Source organism: Chanodichthys erythropterus, chromosome 24, assembly GCF_024489055.1.
Source record: "Chanodichthys erythropterus isolate Z2021 chromosome 24, ASM2448905v1, whole genome shotgun sequence".
In the NCBI taxonomy this organism is placed as follows: Eukaryota; Metazoa; Chordata; class Actinopteri; order Cypriniformes; family Xenocyprididae; genus Chanodichthys; species Chanodichthys erythropterus.
Window position 1 is genome coordinate 3,647,937 of NC_090244.1, and position 19,615 is coordinate 3,667,551.

At 37.4% G+C, this 19,615-nt stretch overlaps 2 protein-coding genes across 5 annotated transcripts; one reads left to right on the forward strand and one right to left on the reverse strand.

The window, feature by feature from the left end:
• Window positions 1-3,000: 3,000 nt before the first annotated feature.
• LOC137015509 (ras-related protein Rab-19) lies at window positions 3,001-9,394 on the forward strand. 4 transcript variants are annotated; one of them, XM_067380525.1, is made up of 5 exons: window positions 3,001-3,039; window positions 3,437-3,515; window positions 3,808-3,996; window positions 6,387-6,570; window positions 6,988-9,394. In XM_067380525.1, the coding sequence occupies exons 2-5, from the start codon at window positions 3,465-3,467 to the stop codon at window positions 7,263-7,265; spliced, it is 702 nt and encodes a 233-aa protein (XP_067236626.1). In that variant the 5' UTR covers window positions 3,001-3,039; window positions 3,437-3,464; the 3' UTR covers window positions 7,266-9,394. The 4 variants fall into 4 exon arrangements, with proteins under 4 accessions (XP_067236626.1, XP_067236627.1, XP_067236624.1 ...); XM_067380526.1 differs by having other exon boundaries at window positions 3,005-3,039; window positions 3,434-3,515; XM_067380523.1 differs by lacking the exon at window positions 3,001-3,039 and adding an exon at window positions 3,219-3,332.
• An 801-nt stretch (window positions 9,395-10,195) lies between these two features.
• On the reverse strand, window positions 10,196-19,583 carry hdhd5 (haloacid dehalogenase like hydrolase domain containing 5). The gene is made up of 8 exons (XM_067380350.1): window positions 19,219-19,583; window positions 13,435-13,653; window positions 13,195-13,307; window positions 12,382-12,475; window positions 12,255-12,288; window positions 12,006-12,180; window positions 11,531-11,719; window positions 10,196-10,996 (listed from the first exon to the last, which is right to left on the reverse strand). Exons 1-8 carry the CDS (start codon window positions 19,324-19,326, stop codon window positions 10,579-10,581), a joined length of 1,350 nt encoding a protein of 449 aa, XP_067236451.1. The 5' UTR covers window positions 19,327-19,583; the 3' UTR covers window positions 10,196-10,578.
• Between the last annotated feature and the right edge of the window lie 32 nt (window positions 19,584-19,615).

Here is a 19,615-nt window from a genome sequence, read left to right on the forward strand (position 1 = left end):
TGTCACATGATCCTTCAGAAATCATTCTAATATGCTGATTTGATACTCAAGAAACATTGATTATTGTCAATGTTGAAAATAGTTGTGCTGCTTCATGTTTTATTTTTGGGAAAATTATTTTTTTCAAGATACTTTGATGAACAGAAAGAGAAATAGAAACCTTTTGTAACATTATACATGTCTTTACTGTCAATTTAATGCATCCTTAATTAATTAAAATATGAATTAATCTACAGCTATTTCTTTTACATGCATAGCATATTTTTATTACACTTATTAAATGACTATGTATTTGTGCTTAAAAAATGGATTTGATCTACTTATAAAAAAATTAAGGAATCAATTATTTAATATGTCAATATGGAAAATACCAGTTGTTTTTGTTTTTTAAATTAATAAATTGATTTCTTAAGTTTTAACATATTTTATTTTTACTTTTTTATTGTTAAATATTTAAAATATGAGGAAATAATAATAATCAAAAATAAGTTAAAGGATTAGTTCACTTTAAAATGAAAATTAGCCCAAGCTTTACTCACCCTCAAGCCATCCTAGGTTTTGATTGACAGGCGATCTATCCAATCATAACGCCAAATCCGCTGTTATGTCCAACAAAGCAGTCAGGGGAGTTAGCAGATTAACGTTGTGGACTTGAACTTGAAAAATGGAGATTTACTCTTTCTTCGTACGTTGAATACAAAAGCAGTCTGGCGGAAGCTACATATTTTACTTCATAACTTGTTAAATATGGATATTTTTCTCACACAAACGCATCGCTTCCCTTCCCTTCAGAAGGCATTTATTAACCCCCTAGAGTTGTATGGATTACTTTATGATGGATGGATGCACTTTCTTAAGCTTCATATTCATTGGTATCGCTGTCATTGTAAAGCTCGGAAGCGTCAGGATATTTATTAATATACAAACCCAATTCCAAAAAAGTTGGGACACTGTACAAATTTTGAATAAAAACAATGCAATGATGTGGAAGTTTCAAATTTCAATATTTTATTCAGAATACAACATAGATGACATATCAAATGTTTAAACTGAGAAAATATCATTTTAAGGGAAAAATAAGTTGATTTTAATTTCATGGCATCAACAAAAAAGTTGGGACAAGGCCATGTTTACCACTGTGTGGCGTCCCCTCTTCTTTTTTTAACAGTCTGCAAACGTCTGGGGACTGAGGAGACAAGTTGCTCAAGTTTAGGAATAGGAATATTGTCCCATTCTTGTCTAATACAGGCTTCTAGTTGCTCAACTGTCTTAGGTCTTCTTTGTCACATCTTCCTCTTTATGATGCGCCAAATGTTTTCTATGGGTGAAAGATCTGGACTGCAGGCTGGCCATTTCAGTACCCAGATCCTTCTTCTACGCAACCATGATGTTGTAATTGATGCAGTATGTGGTCTGGCATTGTCATGATGGAAAATGCAAGGTCTTCCCTGAAAGAGACGACGTCTGGATGGGAGCATATGTTGTTCTAGAACTTGGATATACCTTTCAGCATTGATGGTGCCTTTCCAGATGTGTGATCTGCCCATGCCACACGCACTCATGCAACCCCATACCATCAGAGATGCAGGCTTCTGAACTGAGAGCTGATAACAACTTGGGTTGTCCTTGTCCTCTTTAGTCCGGATGACATGGCGTCCCAGTTTTCCAAAAAGAACTTCAAATTTTGATTTGTCGGACCACAGAACAGTTTTCCACTTTGCCACAGTCCATTTTAAATGAGCCTTGGCCCAGAGAAAACGCCTGCGCTTCTGGATCATGTTTAGATATGGCTTCTTTGACCTATAGAGTTTTAGCCGACAACGGCGAATGGCACGGTGGATTGTGTCACCGACAATGTTTTCTGGAAGTATTCCTGAGCCCATGTTGTGATTTCCATTACAGTAGCATTCCTGTATGTGATGCAGTGCCGTCTAAGGGCCCGAAGATCACGGGCATCCAGTATGGTTTTCCAGCCTTGACCCTTACACACAGAGATTGTTCCAGATTCTCTGAATCTTTGGATGATATTATGCACTGTAGATGATGATAACTTCAAACTCTTTGCAATTGTTTTCTGAGAAACTCTTTCTCTGAGAAACTCCTTTCTGATATTGCTCCACTATTTTTGGCCGCAGCATTGGGGGAATTGGTGATCCTCTGCCCATCTTGACACTGCCACTCTGAGAGGCTCTTTTTATACCCAATCATGTTGCCAATTGACCTAATAAGTTACAAATTGGTCCTCCAGCTGTTCCTTATATGTACATTTAACTTTTCCGGCCTCTTATTGCTACCTGTCCCAGCTTTTTTGGAATGTGTAGCTCTCATGAAATCCAAAATGTCTCACTTTCAACATTTGATATATCTATATTCTATTGTGAATAAAATGAGATTTGTAAATTATTGCATTCCTTTTTTATTTGCAATTTGTACAGTGTCCCAACTTTTTTGTAATCTCAAATTGTGGGTTTGTATCTCAAATTGTGTTCATCAGAAAGAAGAAAGTCGTATACATCTAGGATGTCTTGAGGGTGAGTAATGCTTGGGTTAATTTTATTTGAAAGTCAACTAATCCTTTAACTTTTATTTATAAAATCGTTTTAAGTGCAGTTTTTACTAAAATGATGGTTTTTAGTAGACAACTTTTTCCTTTAAAAAATGCAAAAAAAAATAAAAAATAAAATGCAAAACTCCAGTTACACATTTTACACTTGATGATGTGCCTGATTTTCAAGACAATCGGTGTTTGTACTCATGGTGTGATTTAACAAAAGACTTTCTGAGTCGGACAGGAGGAGTCATTAACTGGCTGAGTCAACTTGTGACCAGACACAAAGACCTCTGACCCCTGGACCGGGCCGAGAGCCAAACGCAGCCCTCGCACAGATGCGTGCATTGTCCAGCGCGCAGCGGTGCCTTGTAGTTCTTCCAGCTAATGACGTTTGTGTGTGGGTGTGTGTGTGTGTGCATGTGTTCACAATACTGTAGATTTCATCCCTTCACATTCTCATAAACACACGTTACTGGACCAGAGATACTGTAAGTGCCACTAAATATTCTTTCTATATTGAAATAAGTGATTGCCCCTTGACTAATCACTAGTTGGTCATACTAGTACTTAAGACACAATGGCTATGTCTATGCAACTGGCCCACATGTTGTTTGTTATGTATATAAGGCAGTCAGTTGTCCAATCTGAGCTGTGATAGTGTGCATTAGAGCAAGTGAGTTATGTGTTTATATCCTGTTCTGCTGTGCAAAGGTCACCTTTCAAGACAGCAGCACTGCTTTGCGTTTGTTTTGTTGTCTAGCCCTTTCCAAGACACATATGTGTGAGTCAGTTTTTACATGAGAGTCAGGTTAAGACGGTTCAGAAGAAGGACAACAGGTTTTCTCATATGTAAAGCGTGAAGTATGCATGTTTCTCTCCTAGCAGATTGCAAAACAAACAGCAGTTCCCGGAGATGCAGTGGTGCAGGTGGGTCGGCGACTGGACGTCTCACCTCCAGACGCAGGTAGACAGGGGTGTGTCTGTTTGCATTTGAGTCAGTGTTTCAAAGAAAGCAAAGGACATGGCAGAGAAAAGGAGTTAATGTTGTGTGACTTGAGGTCAAAGCGTAGCTACAGTTAACTTTGTTTTGGCAGAATGGCGGTTTCTTAAGTGCTAGCTTAAAGAAAAGGACTGTGTTAAAAAATATATGACAGACATAGGTTAAAATAGCACTGAACCTGTGACATTATCACCCTGAATGAGTCGTTTCGGGGTCTGTGGGTCACAATCCGCAAGTATTTATTGCAGAAATGCAGTCCACAGGGCAAGAGGATGAAGATCGCTGTGACTTTCTGTTCAAGATCATCCTGATCGGCGACAGCAACGTTGGAAAGACCTGCGTGATCCACAGCTTCAAGTCTGGGGTCTTCAGTGACAACCAGCACAACACTATTGGAGTGGACTTCACCGTTCGCAGCATGGACATCGATGGGAAGAAAGTAAAGGTGTGTGAACTGATTTATGACTTACAATTAAATAAAGGTTTTCCGATTTCCCCCTTACATTCAGTAAAGAACTGTTCTCAGTAAGGCTGCATAGGTTGTATATATATATATATATATATATATATATATATATATATATATATATATATATATATATATATATATAAAACATCCATAGAATCTTTCCATTCCACAAAAGGTTCTTCATAGTGGCAAAAGGGTTCTTTAGATTACTAAAATGTTCTTCACGCGAGAAACCCTTGTTATTAGCGACACCGGTGGCCGTTTAGTGAACTGCAGCCAGCAACTTATATTGCTCGCATTCGTGCACAAGTGATGTACAAGAGACTGAACTTGATTCAATGCTGCGATATATACTCATGGTGTAGTTCCTTCCGTTCTTTGCTTAGAAGTAAAAAAATAAATAAAAAAATGTAAACACCTTTGCAGTGATATATTGTGAACGAACATCCAGACACCGCCAACGCTGCTAAGAGCGACGGTTAACGTTAGATGAATATGTAAATACGTGCTGCACGATTTCCTCTCAGTAACAAAATAAACACAACAAAAAAGGACAGTGGTGAGAAAACAGTTCACCGGCCTCATGTTGACATATGATGAGGTAATTAAAATAACACAGTTTTGATAGCTTGATTATAAAGTATATTTGAGACTATAGACTGTAGTTTGAATTAAACCCTTTTCTTTGCTTGACACATTGACATTACAGTACAAAATCGACTTTTCAGCATTATCCTGAATAGAGGGTATGCACTTGACGTAACCGTCGACCGTTATGACTGCGGTCACGCCCACTGAGTGGCACAAAGACTGAGTGGCGGTATTGGTTTTCAGTGTGAATGCAGCGAAAAACACATCCAAAACGGGAAAGAGCTTTGTGATTGACTGTAGAAATAGATATGACACAAAATTTGAGGTATATTTTTACAAATGGATCACTGCAATTCTCAGAAACAGCTGGACTCCAGACAGAGAAATGTGGATTTGCAGTTATCATTTTGTGGTAAAATCATACCCTATATATTGTATTGTTATATTGTGTTGACAACTCATCAATTAAATATGTACCGTCTTATATTCCGCATAATTGGGTGTTTTTAAATAAACACTGAAAAAACTATACAAGTTTTAGGACTGGACGATATAGGCTATAACATTGATATAAGTGATCACTCGGAATAAAACCTACCTATATTGTAGTAATATAAAGCGTTCACAGGCAGATTAGCTTTATGTGTTTCCCCGGTGTTGAAATCAGGCACATATAAATGTCAGGAAACACGATTCCTGGCTGCATGTCAATATCCATGGATTAGGTTTCTTTGACATAAATTATAAGGAACACTTTCGAGCCCAACCTTTAGTGTAATCGTTTGTTTTACTCGCGTTTTCGCAGTTATTAAATCCAGTCATGCAGCAGCTTCTTTTGTCACTCAGTCCAGCTGAGGGAGCGCGTTCTGGCGGGAAAGTGACGTCAACGCTTTAAATGTATTAAAATTTAAATGTATCATAAATGTATTTAATTGCATTTAAATTTATCATAAAACGGAAGAGAAGCTCTCGGGAGCGTGTTAACGTCACGTCCTTTTGATTTTCCCGGCAAAAACGTCCCGATTCCTTCACATAAATACTATCAGTCTGCAAGCTTTCATAGGCAACGCCTCATGTTTTTTTTTTTAATTTTCGTTACAAGCTGTTCACACATTTGGAATAAAAATGTGATTGTTACATCAAAATTCTTACATATGCAGTTTGTTCACTGAAAGCTTCTTTGGGCAACCAAAAATGGTTCTTCTGTGGCACCACTGCAAAAAACAAAACAAAACAAAACAAAAAACTTTTGGAACATTTTTTTAGGAGTGTGCATGTCTAGGAGAGACTATGGAAGCTTTTTTCTGCCACTGAATAAAAATCAGAATAAAAAAGGTAATTGCGACTTTTTATCTTACAATTCTTACTTTTTTTCCTCGCAATTGCAAGTTTACATCTCTCGCTTTTTTTCCTCAGAATTGTGAGATATAAACTTGTAACTGCAAGAAATAAAGTCAGAATTGCAAGTTAGAAAGAATTGTGTGAAATAAGGTCGCAACTGCATTATAATTTCAGAATTGCTCGATATAGTCGCAATTCTCTTTTTTTCCTCAGAATTAGGAGTGTACCGCAATTCTGACTTTATTTCTCGCAATTCTGAATTCATAACTTGCATAAAATGACATAAAATGTCACAATTATTTTATTTATTTATTTATTTATTTTTATTCAGTGGCAGAAACAAGCTTCCATAAGAGACACTGATACGTAATTTGTGTTTTTTTTATTATTTGTGATTGTGTCTGTCTGGATCTGTGTGGTGTTCTTGAGTTCAGATGCAGGTCTGGGACACGGCGGGACAGGAGCGTTTCCGCACCATCACACAGAGTTACTACCGAAGCGCCCACGGTGCCATGATCGCGTACGACCTGACCCGACGACCCACCTTTGAGTCTCTGCCGCACTGGATACAAGGAGTGGAGCAGTACGGAGCCGCCAGTGTCGTCTTCGTTCTGATAGGTCAGAGCAGGGATTCTCAAACTTAAAATATTTAATATAAATTATTTAACCGAAGTATCCTTGAGGTTTTAGAATAAATATTTCAGGTTCATGGTTGTCTGATGTTGGTTGAAGTCAGCATGAAACAGAAGTTGTGATAGTCGTTTCTTCCCTATTGTGACGTATATTTGAGTAAACTGCTTCTCAAACAAGAACCAATGTAGGGCGGGGCTTGATTTTGTCCCATGTTGAATTGATTGTATTGTTCGATTGATTCGATCTCATGTGAGTGACAGGTTGTCCCACCCTCGCACCAATAAACGCTTCATCAGAGAAAAGAAGAGATATCTTATTTGTTATTAAATCTCTGTCAGGGTTTGAAAGCTACTTGAGGCAGCAAATAATCTAGATATTCATGATCTATTTTCCCTCCTGCAGGAAATAAGTGTGACCTGGAGGCGCAGCGGCAGGTGCTGTTTGAGGATGCGTGCACGCTGGCGGAGCGGACCGGTGCGCTGGCCGCCCTCGAGACCTCTGCCAAACAGTATCATAACATCGAGGAAGCCTTCGAACTGATGGCCCGGGAACTCATAGTACGACACGGAGGAATAGTCCATCAGGACAACCAATCAGATTCACAGACCGTTTACATGCACTCGGATTCTCATCCAATAGATGGAGGAAAACACCTGCAGAAGAGGTCATGTGACTGCTGACTGACAAGTTCCACAGTTTGGATAGTTCATTCTATTGTTTAATAATAATATGATATAAACTCAGCAAAAAAAAAAAAAAAGTCATGCATTTGCATTTTACAAAATTACATTTAAAATACAGTATCCTGAAAAAAGGATGTTTCCTTTTTCCTGAGTTTATATATAATAAATAACTATTTATTAAAGATATATAGATAGATGGACAAAGATGCTAAAACAAATCAGACATCTCAGAAAATATAATGTTGCATTTAATGAATGAACTTTGTAAACATTATATAAGTACAATATTACAGTTTACCTCTTATGGGACATTTATTCTGCAGTAGATTGTGTACAATACAATAAAATGCATAAAATATTAAAAACATTAAGTCATTTAATGCATTCTTTGTTTTTTCGTAACACAAAACAATATATTTAAAAGACTAAATATGAATTCAGTGATTTGTGTGTTAAAGTGTTAAACAAACAACAGACATAACGCAGCTTGTTAGAACAATTGAACAAAATGAAAAACACATTTGTAAAAGTTGAACTACTTGATCACATCGGAAAATACAGTACGACATGATGCCTAAAACGTCCAGGTCTTGTACATAAAATGGTTAGAAAAATATTGCAAGTGTATCCTGTGTGAATGGCTCTTAAGAGGTACAGTGTGTTACAGCGAACCAAAGAGTTCATATTTAAACAAACTAACTGTGGTGTACGTGAACTTTAATAACAGATATCAGAGAACACACATATAAACAACATATTGGAGGAAAAAAAAAAAAAAAAACTTCCTCCTGTCAATGGCATTGTGTTGTTTCTTCATTAACTAGTATGGCTTCACTCACAGATGAACATCTTTCCTTGCTGCGAGCGTTTAACCTTGTGCTTGTGAAAGTACTGAAAATAAAGGTTCCAAATGTTTTTGGTTTTCACAGCGATACCATAGAAGAACCATTTATGGTTCCCCAACGAACCGTTCGGTAAACATTCTAAAAAGAACTTCTTAGTGTGAAGAACATTTTAACAATCTTTTTTCACTCTAAAGAATCTTTTGTACAGTGGAAAGGTTCCGTGGAACCATCAATGCCAATAAAGAACCTTTATTTTTAAGTGTATCATGCTGAATCTCCTTCAACACTCAGTTTGACAATTGCTTGAGGATACGTCCTTTCCCAAATGGTGCACTTGTCTAGATGTAAACATCATTCAAACTCTTCAGACTTACATCAATTGCTGCATTTAATTCAAATCACACCGATCTTTGCTCGCATTGCACACTGTCGTGTGGTCACAGTTACAGTTCTTCTGTGAATTTTTGTGGCCGAAATTCAGTCATTTCAATATGAATATATGTGATTAGGAATATTGTGCAACAAGTTCAAATTGGTCACACAGATTTGCTACATTGACCGCTGCTTGTTTTGTCACACTAACAAATGAAATTAGCCTAAATTAAATCTGTTCATCATATAAAGTGATCAAGTCACTTTAGAAAATTTGGATTAAACCAGTTGAACTATATGGATTCATTTTACGATCTCTTTACGAACTTTTTGAAGCGTCAAAGTGGTAGTTGCGTAGATGTCAATGGAGGGAACGAAAATAAAAATTTCTTAATTTGTGTTCTGAAGATGAACGAATACAGGTTTGGAACAACATGAGGGTGAGTAATTACAATTACAATTGCACTGTAAGATGTAAAGTAACATTGTAACAAAGTCTCAAGTCGCAATTACCATTTTTTACTCTAAAGTAGAAAAGAGCTTCAGTTTATGCAGTTACATAGAAGTCAATTTCTATGCTAATGGAGTTCAGTTAAAAACAACAAATCGATCATTGCTTCATACATCGCTACTCTACTGACAATAGATAATTGCCACACCTTTACAATGACCTTATTTATGTTATAATGGCCTTCCATATTTGTTCAAAAGCAAAACATGATTTAGAGAGAAAGCCACCAAAAAATGTCATGCTTGAGTATTTATCAAATAAAATTCAAAGCAATCGAATAACTAGGGCTGTAAAATCGATTAATCATGATTACATTACGCATCTAACATAAAAGTTTGTGTTTTTATACAGTCCAAAAGTTTGGAACCACTAAGATTTTTAATGTTTTTAAAAGAAGTTTTGTCTGCTCACCAAGGCTACATTTATTTAATTAAAAATACAGTAAAAAACAGTAATATTGTGAAATATTATTACAATTTAAAATAACTGTTTTCTATTTGAATATATTTGACAAAGTAATTTATTCCTGCATCATTACTCCAGTCTTCAGTGTCACATGATCCTTCAGAAATCATTGTAATATGCTGATTTGATGCTCAAGAAACATTTAATGTGTACAATTGTACAAAATATTTGTGTACAATATTTTTTTTCAGGATTATTTGATGAATAGAAAGTTCAAAAGAACAGTGTTTTTCTGAAATCTGATCTTTTGTAACATTATAAATGTCTTTACTGCCACTTTTGATTGATTTAATGCATCCTTGCTGAATAAAAGTATTAATTTCTTTCATTTCTTTTCAAAAAAATAAAAATAAAAATTCTTTCTGACCCCAAACTTTTGAACGGTAGTGTATAATGCTACAGAAGCTTTGTATTTCAGATAAATGCTGTTCTTTTGAACTTTCTATTCATTAAGGAATCCTGAAAAAAAAAGTACACAACTGTTTTCAACATTGATAATAATCATAAATGTTTCTTGAGCAGCAGATCAGCATATTAGAATGATTTCTGAAGGATCATGTGACACTGAAGACTGGAGTAACGATGCTGAAAATTCAGCTTTGCATCACAGGAATAAATTACTTTGTCAAATATATTCAAATAGTACACAGTTATTTTAAATTGTAATAATATTTCACAATATTACTGTTTTTACTGTATTTTTAATTAAATAAATGTAGCCTTGGTGAGCAGACGAAACTTCTTTTAAAAACATTAAAAATCTTAGTGGTTCCAAACTTTTGGACTGCACTGTACATATATATGCGCTTGTGTGTATAATAGTATATAATAGTATATTTACACACCCATATACCATGTAAAAACAACTTATGTTAGATGCGATTAATTGATTTTACAGCCCTACAAATAACAAATAAGTAAAATCATTTTAGATAGACGGGCAAAATAAAATGGCTCAAGTAGCTCCAAACCGTGTTAAAAATTAAAAAACACAACAGAAATTAGAAGGCGCAACTAACACTTCCTGTGTAGACAGCTTCAGTGATTATAACAGGACTTATTCCGTTCAGATGTGTCGTGACGCACCGTGAGTAGATATGGCATAATCGATGGCATTTTACTGCAACGGCCAACCCTCCAGCTGGAAGACCAACTCCACTCCATCCCGAACGTCATGGACGATGAAGGAAGGCTGAGTCAGGCTGGGGTCGAAGCGGAAGTCCCGGTGACCGTGGAAAATCCGCTGCTCCGTGACCGTCTGCTCGGGGTCGGAGGGCAAGTCCTGTTGGTCACGGTTGTAGACGCCCGTGCAGACCAGGATGGAGCTGCAGCCTTCAGGCAGACGGTGCTCGAACGAGCCTCCCACCATCACCCGTCCGGAACATTTGGCATCGTCGGACGCTTCGCACGCCAGGTCTCCGGTCACCTGGCTGGCCGAGCCGCCCTGCGCCTGCACCTGGGCACGGCTGCGATGCATCGCTTTGAGGTAGCGGTTGTAGAGGTTTGCACCATAAATATCAGCCATGGGGTTGTCACTATGAGAGAGATACATGTGCATCAAACGTTTAGACCTCTACAAGAAAATAGGACGTGTGTCAGATCTTAAAGTGACAGCAGCCTAATAAACCTGCTGCTGTTTGTGTCATTAATGTTAATAAAGGAGCAAAAGACAGAGAATAACACTCACTGCTCTTGACTGAATCACTTTTGTAGCTTAAATAAGGATTAATCTATTCACTTTATTAGGGATGCATAATATATTGGTCACCATATCAGTATCGGCCGATATATGTTAATCTTTAATGTGAAGTCCACTATATGGAGAAAAATCCTGGAATGTTTTTCTCAAAAACCTTAATTTCTTTTCGACTCAAGAAAGAAAGACATGAACATCTTGAATGACATGGGGGTGAGTAGATAAAAAAAATGCATTATTGGGTAGATTTTTAAGTGCACTTCTGATTTTCTAAATGTTTTTACTGTTCAGATCGAATGAAATTTTACCATGCAATGATCAAAAACATGCTAATGCATATTAATTTGACCCAAAGCAAATCAATATGACTCACCCAATGGCGTAAAGTCTCTCGACGGGGCGGGTCCAGCCCAGTTTCTCGGCCTGTTGTCTAATGAGCAGTTCGGCGTAGTTGTAAGTCACAACGCTGGGCTTCCCGATCAGAGCCTCGTACTTCAGCTCACAGCCTGTTATCTTCTTATAGATGCTCTCCAGGCACACGAGGAACATGCCGTGACCAAATCTAGCGACAAATGAACATCAATCCTTGTTAATTCTGTATTTAACTAACAGCCACCAGAAAAAAAATATGGTTGCATGAATGTTGTTCAAGTCAACATAAAATGGCATTTACAATCCATTTTTTGAATTTCTGAATGCAACAAAAAAAATGGATTTTATCAATCAAGGGATTTTATTAATAACGAAGAACAGCATTTATTTGAAATATAAATCTTTAGTAACGTTATAAATGTCACTTTCGATCAATTTAATGAACCCTTGCTGAACAATATCTTCCTGACTCTCACCGAGGGTTTTTGGCTTCGGCCATCCACAGCAGATCCATATTGCAGGCCAGAACAGGGATGTGTGGGTAATGCAGTGATGTCACCGGGTTTCCTGGCCTCCCATTGGTCAAAAGCACATCAACAATCAGTTGTAAGTTTGTCTCCCACCTGATAGGCTCACCGAACAGGATGACAGCTTCAAAGTGACAGTAAAAACAGATGTGAGCGGACACAGATCTCAGGCAGAACAGAAAGTGAAATGAGACTTACCATCTATTGTTGGCAAATCTTTCGAAGGGGGAATCTGAATAGGAATATGAAGTACAGTCAGTGCTCAATGCGTAAGATTAGCTAATAACAAATGCTAAATTCTCCAGATATTATCGTTTCTACTCACCATGTCTTTGGGTCTGCGATGGTGATCCACCACGTCCAGGAGAGGATACGCCTCCCTTAGCATGTCAATGGTCACAACGTTCTTAAAACCGACACTGGAGTTTATTTTGTCAAGGACATAATAAGATATAAAAGCCATTACACACACACTTACGGAGCTGTTGAATGCTTGAATCTGATTGGTTGACAGACATTCTGAGGTGTGCAAATATTAAACATGTTTACATGCACACAAGTACGATAGCTCACAAAAATCAGCTTATTGAAATAATCTCTTGTCCAGGTTTACATGCAAACCAATAACCTGACAACGCTTCGGAGCACAATGAATCTTTTGTGTCGAATCAGCGGTTTGGAGCGCCAAAGTCACATGATTTCAGCAGTTTGACACGCAATCCGAATCATGATTCGATACGCAGATTCATTTGTGCTCCGAAGCTTCCTGAAGCAGTGTTTTGAAATCGGCCATCACTAAATAAGTCGGTATTTTGTGTTTTTTTGGTGCACCAAAAATATTCTCGTCGCTTTATAATATTAATACTGAACCACTGTACTCACATGAACTGATTTAAATATGTTTTTAGTACATTAATGGATCTTGAGAGAGGAAATGTCATTGTTGGCTATGCAGGCCTCACTGAGCCATCGGATTTCATCAAAAATATCCTAATTTGTGTTCTGAAGATTAACGAAGGTCTTACGGGTGTGGAACGACATGAGTAGTTTTGGGGGAAACGCATATATAATTTTTATAAAATTATTTGTATATTACTAATTCATTATTTATAGTCATTTATATCAAGGTAAAGGATACTTCTGTGCAACTTCCACCACGGGTCCCTGTCCCGACACCAGCACGCACAGGTCATGGAACTGGGTGAAAACCCTCAGAGGACTGTGGGACAGCACCACCTGGTCTGGTGACACCTGTTTGGAGAAATCAAACCGCCCTGTCTTACTTTCAGACACTGTAAATAAATCAGATGTTATCTTGAAAATAGCCACAGTGCAAATGAAGCAGCCTGTGGTCAGGTTTTGTGGTCAGGTGTCTCACCTCAACCTCCAGAAGGTGAGACAGCTGCTCGGCTTTGGTTTGCCGCAGAGAGTTCCCGGCGTTCGTCACAAACACCACAGGAACCTTGTATTTTCCATCGCCGTCCACCAGGTTCCTAAAACACTGTTTAGCTGCAGGGATGGGCGTCCGTCCGCGTACCAGCACTCCATCGATGTCAAACAGAAGGCCAAACAAGTTGCGGTCCTGTTCACAGACATCCTCAAAACAAAAACAATCACAACTTTGTTAGTACTCATTTAGCAGACACTTTCAAGTGACACATAACACTCAGTTTTTCTGGAGGAATCTGAGGTCAAAGGTCTTGATCAAGGTCTCAATGGGGATTTGAACCTACAACCTTCAAGTTACACATCAAATTGAACCATAATGCCACACCATCCCACTAATGACAAGTCGTTTTCCTTAGACAGATTTCGGGTCATTGACAAATAAGGTTTTTAAAAGTGTAAAAAAATAAAATGGAGATATAATTCATTTTAAAGTTTTATTAAGCGTTAACAATGAGATTATGTGGTTTTTATAATCAATTAACACTGCTTTTGTCATCTTTTACAAAAATTTGTCACCAAAAAAGTAATTCGGTTTCACCAAAATTTCGGTTTTACCGAATGACGTTATATTCCAACAATGCTAACAGACTGATATCTAGCTAGCGACAATCAAACATATTATATTTAGAACAAGTTTAAAAATATTACAACATTTTCCATGTTTTATAGCAGTTGTACCGAATGACCTGGGGCCTGTTTCAATAAGGAGGTTCAACCAACTCTGAGTTAAAGGTGCCCTAGAATTAAAAATGTATCTTGGCATAGTTGAATAACAATAGTTCAGTACATTGAAATGACATACAGTGAGTCTCAAACTCCATTGTTTCCTCCTTCTTATATAAATCTCATTTGTGCAAAAGACCTCCGAAAAACAGGCGAATCTCAACATAACATAACATTAATATGTACGCCCCCAATATTTGCATATGCCAGCCCATGATCAAGGCATTAGACAAGGGCAGCCAGTATTAACGTCTGGATCTGTGCACAGCTGAATCATCAGACTAGGTAAGCAAGCAAGAACAATAGTGAAAAATGGCAGATGGAGCGATAATAACTGACATGATCCATGATATTTTTAGTGATATTTGTGAATTGTCTTTCTAAATGTTTCGTTAGCAAGTTGCTAATATACTGTTAAATGTGGTTAAAGTTACCATCGTTTATTACTGTGTTCATGGAGACAAGAACCGTCGCTATTTTCATTTTTAAACACTTGCAGTCTGTATAATTCATAAACACAACTTCATTCTTTATAAATCTCTCCAACAGTGTGTAATGTTAGCTTTAGCCACGGAGCACTATCAAACTCATTCAGAATCAAATGTAAACATCCAAATAAATACTATACTTACACGATTAGACATGCTACATGACGAACACTTGGTAAAGATCCATTTTGAGGGTTATATTAGCTGTGTGAACTTTGTTTATGCTGTTTAAGGCAAGCGCGAGCTCCGGGGTAGGGGAGTACAAGATTTAAAGGGGAAGCAGCCTAAATAGACACATATTTAATGATGCCCCAAAATAGGCAATTAAAAAATGAATAAAAAAAATCTATGGGGTATTTTGAGCTGAAACTTCACAGACACATTCAGGGGACACCTTAGACTTATATTACATCTTTTAAAAAGGCACCTTTAAAACTTGAACTCTGAGTTGACTTACCCTGAAATGGGAAACTCTGAGTTTTCTGTTTCAGAACAGCTGAATTGAGTTAGTTCAGTCAACCTTTAAGCAGGCTATTATCAAACCTCTTATTAAAAAACCTCAACTAGATCCGAGAGATTTAGTAAATTACAGGCCAATCTCGAATCTACCTTTTCTGTCAAAGATACTAGAAAAGGCAGTTTCAACACAACTGTGTTCCTTTTTAGAAAGAAATGGAATCTGTGAGGATTTCCAGTCAGGATTTAGACCAAACCATAGTACTGAGACTGCTCTCATTAGAGTTACAAACGATCTACTCCTATCATCCGATCGTGGCTGTATTTCTCTATTAGTGTTATTAGATCTCAGTGCTGCTTTTGACACTATCGATCATAACATTCTTTTAAAAAGACTTGAAAACTATATTGGCATTAGTGGAATTGCTTTGGCATGGTTCAAATCATACTTATCTGACCGTTATCAGTCTGTGGTAGTTAATGAAGAGATGTCGTATCGATCACAGGTTAAATATGGGGTACCACAAGGCTCAGTATTAGGACCGTTGCTTTTCACTCTGTACATGCTGCCCTTAGGAGAGATAATTAGGAAGCATGGTGTTAGTTTTCACTGCTACGCTGACGATACTCAGCTCTATATTTCCTCGCGCCCTGACGAAACCTACAAATTCACAAAACTAACAGAATGCATAGCTGACATTAAAAACTGGATGACAAGAAATTTCTTATTATTAAATTCAGAAAAAACTGATTTCCTAATCTTTGGACCAAAAACTTCCTCACGAAAAAAACCTTGAATACTCTCTAACACTTGACGGGTGCTCCATTAAACCTTCGTCCTCAGTTAGGAACCTGGGTGTGCTCTTTGATACCAATCTTTCATTTGAAAGTCATGTTTCTAGTATCTGTAAAACCGCCTTCTTCCATCTAAAAAATATATCTAAATTACGACATATGCTCTCAATGACAAATGCGGAACAGTTGGTTCATGCATTCATGACCTCAAGACTAGATTATTGTAACGCTCTACTGGGTGGTTGTTCTGCTCGGCTTTTAAACAAACTACAGTTGGTTCAAAATGCGGCAGCTAGAGTTCTTACTAGAACCAGAAAGTATGACCATATTAGCCCAGTTCTGTCAACATTACATTGGCTCCCTATTAAACATCGTATAGATTTTAAAATCTTGCTACTTACTTATAAAGCTCTAAATGGTTTAGCTCCCCAGTACCTAAGTGAGCTCTTAATGCATTATAGTCCTTCACGTTTATTGCGATCTCAGAATTTAGGCCAGTTGATAATACCCAGAATATCAAAATCAACTGAAGGCGGCAGATCATTTTCCTATTTAGCACCTAAACTCTGGAACAATCTTCCTAGCATTGTTAGGAAGCAGACACACTCTGTCAGTTTAAATCTAGACTAAAAACACATCTCTTTGCTCTTGCATACACATAACACATTATCAATACATTAACATTTTTCAAATCCGTTAAAGGATTGTTACGCTGCAATAATTAGGTCGGCCGGAGCCGAGAACATTTCCTATAACACTAGATATACCTGTACATCAGAACAAGAATGGCATCTACGCTAATATCTGTCTCTCTGCTTATCCTGAGGTTTGCCGGGTGCTGGATCCAGGCCGTATCCAGGTCAGATGGAGAACCTGCGTCTGGACCTGACTACAACGTAGCCCAGGATCCCCGTATCCGCTTACATATATTTATATATAATCGATTTTTAATCTCTATAATAAAAATGTACAATTCAGATTTTGATCTCCATATACATTTACATATATATATCTTCCAAGGGGTTTTTTCCCTCCTAGGACTTTTTTCCCAGTGCTAGCACGCTGGGTTTTTCTCCTAGGGGTTTTTTTCCACCCCTGGAAGTCAGCCGACATTGGCTTAATGTAGCACCATCTTGTATATGTTACATATTACCACGCTTGTTTGTACAGTTTTAACCACTTCCCTTTTTTTTTTCTGTGCTTCTAATATGTAAAGCTGCTTTGAAACAATTACCAATTGTAAAAGCGCTATATAAATAAATTTGACTTGACTTGACTTGACTTGACTGAGTAGGTTGACTCGGAGTTAAGCGCGTGCACTATGAAAAGCCATCATCAATGGAGCTCCGATATAAAGATTCACTATGGCAACGGCACGTGACAAATAATAACAGAGTGTAAATTATTTTATCATTATTAAACACTGGTTAGGCTATTTACTTCCAGTTTTCGAAAAAGTTCTTCATTTTTATTGAAAATAAATGCCTTTCCGGTGTGATATGTGATGGGAAAAGGGAGAATAGCGAGCTCGGCAGAAGGCGGATTCGAACCCCGTCAGTTAATTCTCCGCACCCAACACACCACTGCAGCCACAAGAGCGTATGTTAATTTTAACCTCGTCTGACATTGGTGGGCGGAGCTACTGTAAATTTGCATTTAGTAATAGACACTCTGAATAATCGTGTTTTCTGTTTGCATTAAGATTATTTTTATTACCACACTGGCAGATATTGATAATTTTACTTAAAGCTGCTGTCCGTAACTTTTTTTGAATTTACAAATATTATATAATGAGAATGTACAACATGAATCCATTTTCCAAACCGTGTTTTTGTCTTATCCTGAATCATTATGGTACACTTAGAATAAGTGTTTATATTCAGACTATTTCAGACCAGACTGGTAGGACCCGCCGCAGAGTATCACAGTAACTGCGTGACTCGCCATAGACATACACGGAGAAAAGTAGATATTTGTACTTGAAATAGGACAAAAAATACTCATTTTTGCAGTGTGAATGAATGATTTAACTATTTAAACATCACTTGCACTTTAAAAAGGGGGAGGAGACCGAAGGAAAATCTGGGTTTACCGAAGAAAACCTGCTCCTGACCAGGTTAGGTTCACAGTTACCATGGTAACTGACTCTGAGTATAAGTTACCTCTCTTCCAGAAACAGGCTTGACTTACCCTGCTTTCTCGTGTTTGACATACCTCCCATTCTGAAACGGAAATCCCAGAGTTTCCCTCATTTCAGAGTTAACATACTTAACCTCCTTTCTGAAACGGCCCCCTGATGTTTCGGGACATGTGTATGAGCAAGAGAAAACATGAATTTTTCAAATAGTTAAAAGAAAGTTAGTTACTTTTACTTCTACACATAATCTTAATACCATTTTAGACTATATTGATGTTACTAAATCATGCCAGAGTAAAAAATATATACATTTATTACATTTTAAGATATTTTAATCACAAATGAAGTGGCTGTATTGGCCTTCGGACGGTCAAACCAAATGACCTTTTGACACTTTAAAATCTTTAAAATACCTTTATATGGAGCAAAATATAATTAAAACCTTTTGGATTCAATAAAAGAGATTTAGTTGTACTACCTTAAATACTTTGGATGTCATATCTTTGTTTTTTATTATTATTATTAAGGCCTTTGGACGAACAAATGACCCGTCACGTCATTGACCCTTTCACATTTCCAGCAAAAGGAAAGTGAAACCTTGAGTACGTTCACTCACTCTTGCTGTGCTTTTAACAGGAAAACATCCCACAGTAAAGAACTCCAGGTGAAAGTTCATATAGATCAAGTGCAACAGTGCCATTCACTTGCTAAATATAAATAGCTGCATATATTTATATGCTAACACAGGGTCCAATTCTCACTATTACTACGATATTAGCTACCTTACTAACTAATACTAAGCAGTAATTAGAAGTTTAATGAGGCAAAAGTCGTAGTTAATTAATTAGAATTGGATCTTAAACTAAAGTGTGATTATATAAACTATAATATGTGTACCAAAAATGCTGACTAGATAGGCAGCTCATTACGTTTTGAAACACAGCCCAAAACTGACCAGAAACTCACAACAACAACAACAAAAGCCTTTTATAACACACAACACCACTCGTTTTTGATGTTATCTGGGGTGTTAGCTGATCCATAATTATTAATGAGGGTTAAAATCTGAATAATACTAATACTAAAGCTAATAATAATAAAGAGCATGACTCACAGTGCTGTAGCGGCGCTGCGTCTGCGCAAAAGCAGCTGCATTAGTGACTTTCCTGGTCAATTGCACGCCTCTCAACCCGATTCTAAACATATTCAAGTGGGAAAACATCTCTGAAGAAAAATAAACGCAGAAACGAGACTATATGTTTCTATTTGAACCTGAGCATGACTCCTCCTGCACTGCTGCTAACATTAGCTAGTATGCTATCAGCAGCTGCCAAACATGTTTTTCTAGCTCTAAAGGGCACGTAGGGGATCCGTGTATGTCTCTTATTTAAATCGATGCATGTGTGTTGGTGTGTGTCAGCAGGAAAGGGTGTAGAAGTGACAGGCGCCTGCCGCTGCTGGAGACTGACGCTAGTGTTGTTGTTGTTGTTGCGCAGACTCAGAGCGCGCTC

Coding starts and splice junctions, on each gene's coding strand:
- LOC137015509 (XM_067380523.1), top strand. CDS start 3,232: ATGTGTTTATATCCTGTTCTGCTGTGCAAAGGTCACCTTTCAAGACAG. Junction 3,516..3,807: donor CGTCTCACCTCCAGACGCAG/GTAGACAGGGGT, acceptor GCAGAAATGCAG/TCCACAGGGCAAGAGGATGA. Junction 6,571..6,987: donor TGTCGTCTTCGTTCTGATAG/GTCAGAGCAGGG, acceptor TCCCTCCTGCAG/GAAATAAGTGTGACCTGGAG.
- hdhd5 (XM_067380350.1), bottom strand. CDS start 19,326: ATGTTTTCCCACTTGAATATGTTTAGAATCGGGTTGAGAGGCGTGCAA. Junction 12,289..12,381: donor ATCGCAGACCCAAAGACATG/GTGAGTAGAAAC, acceptor ATTCCTATTCAG/ATTCCCCCTTCGAAAGATTT. Junction 12,181..12,254: donor AGATTTGCCAACAATAGATG/GTAAGTCTCATT, acceptor GTCACTTTGAAG/CTGTCATCCTGTTCGGTGAG.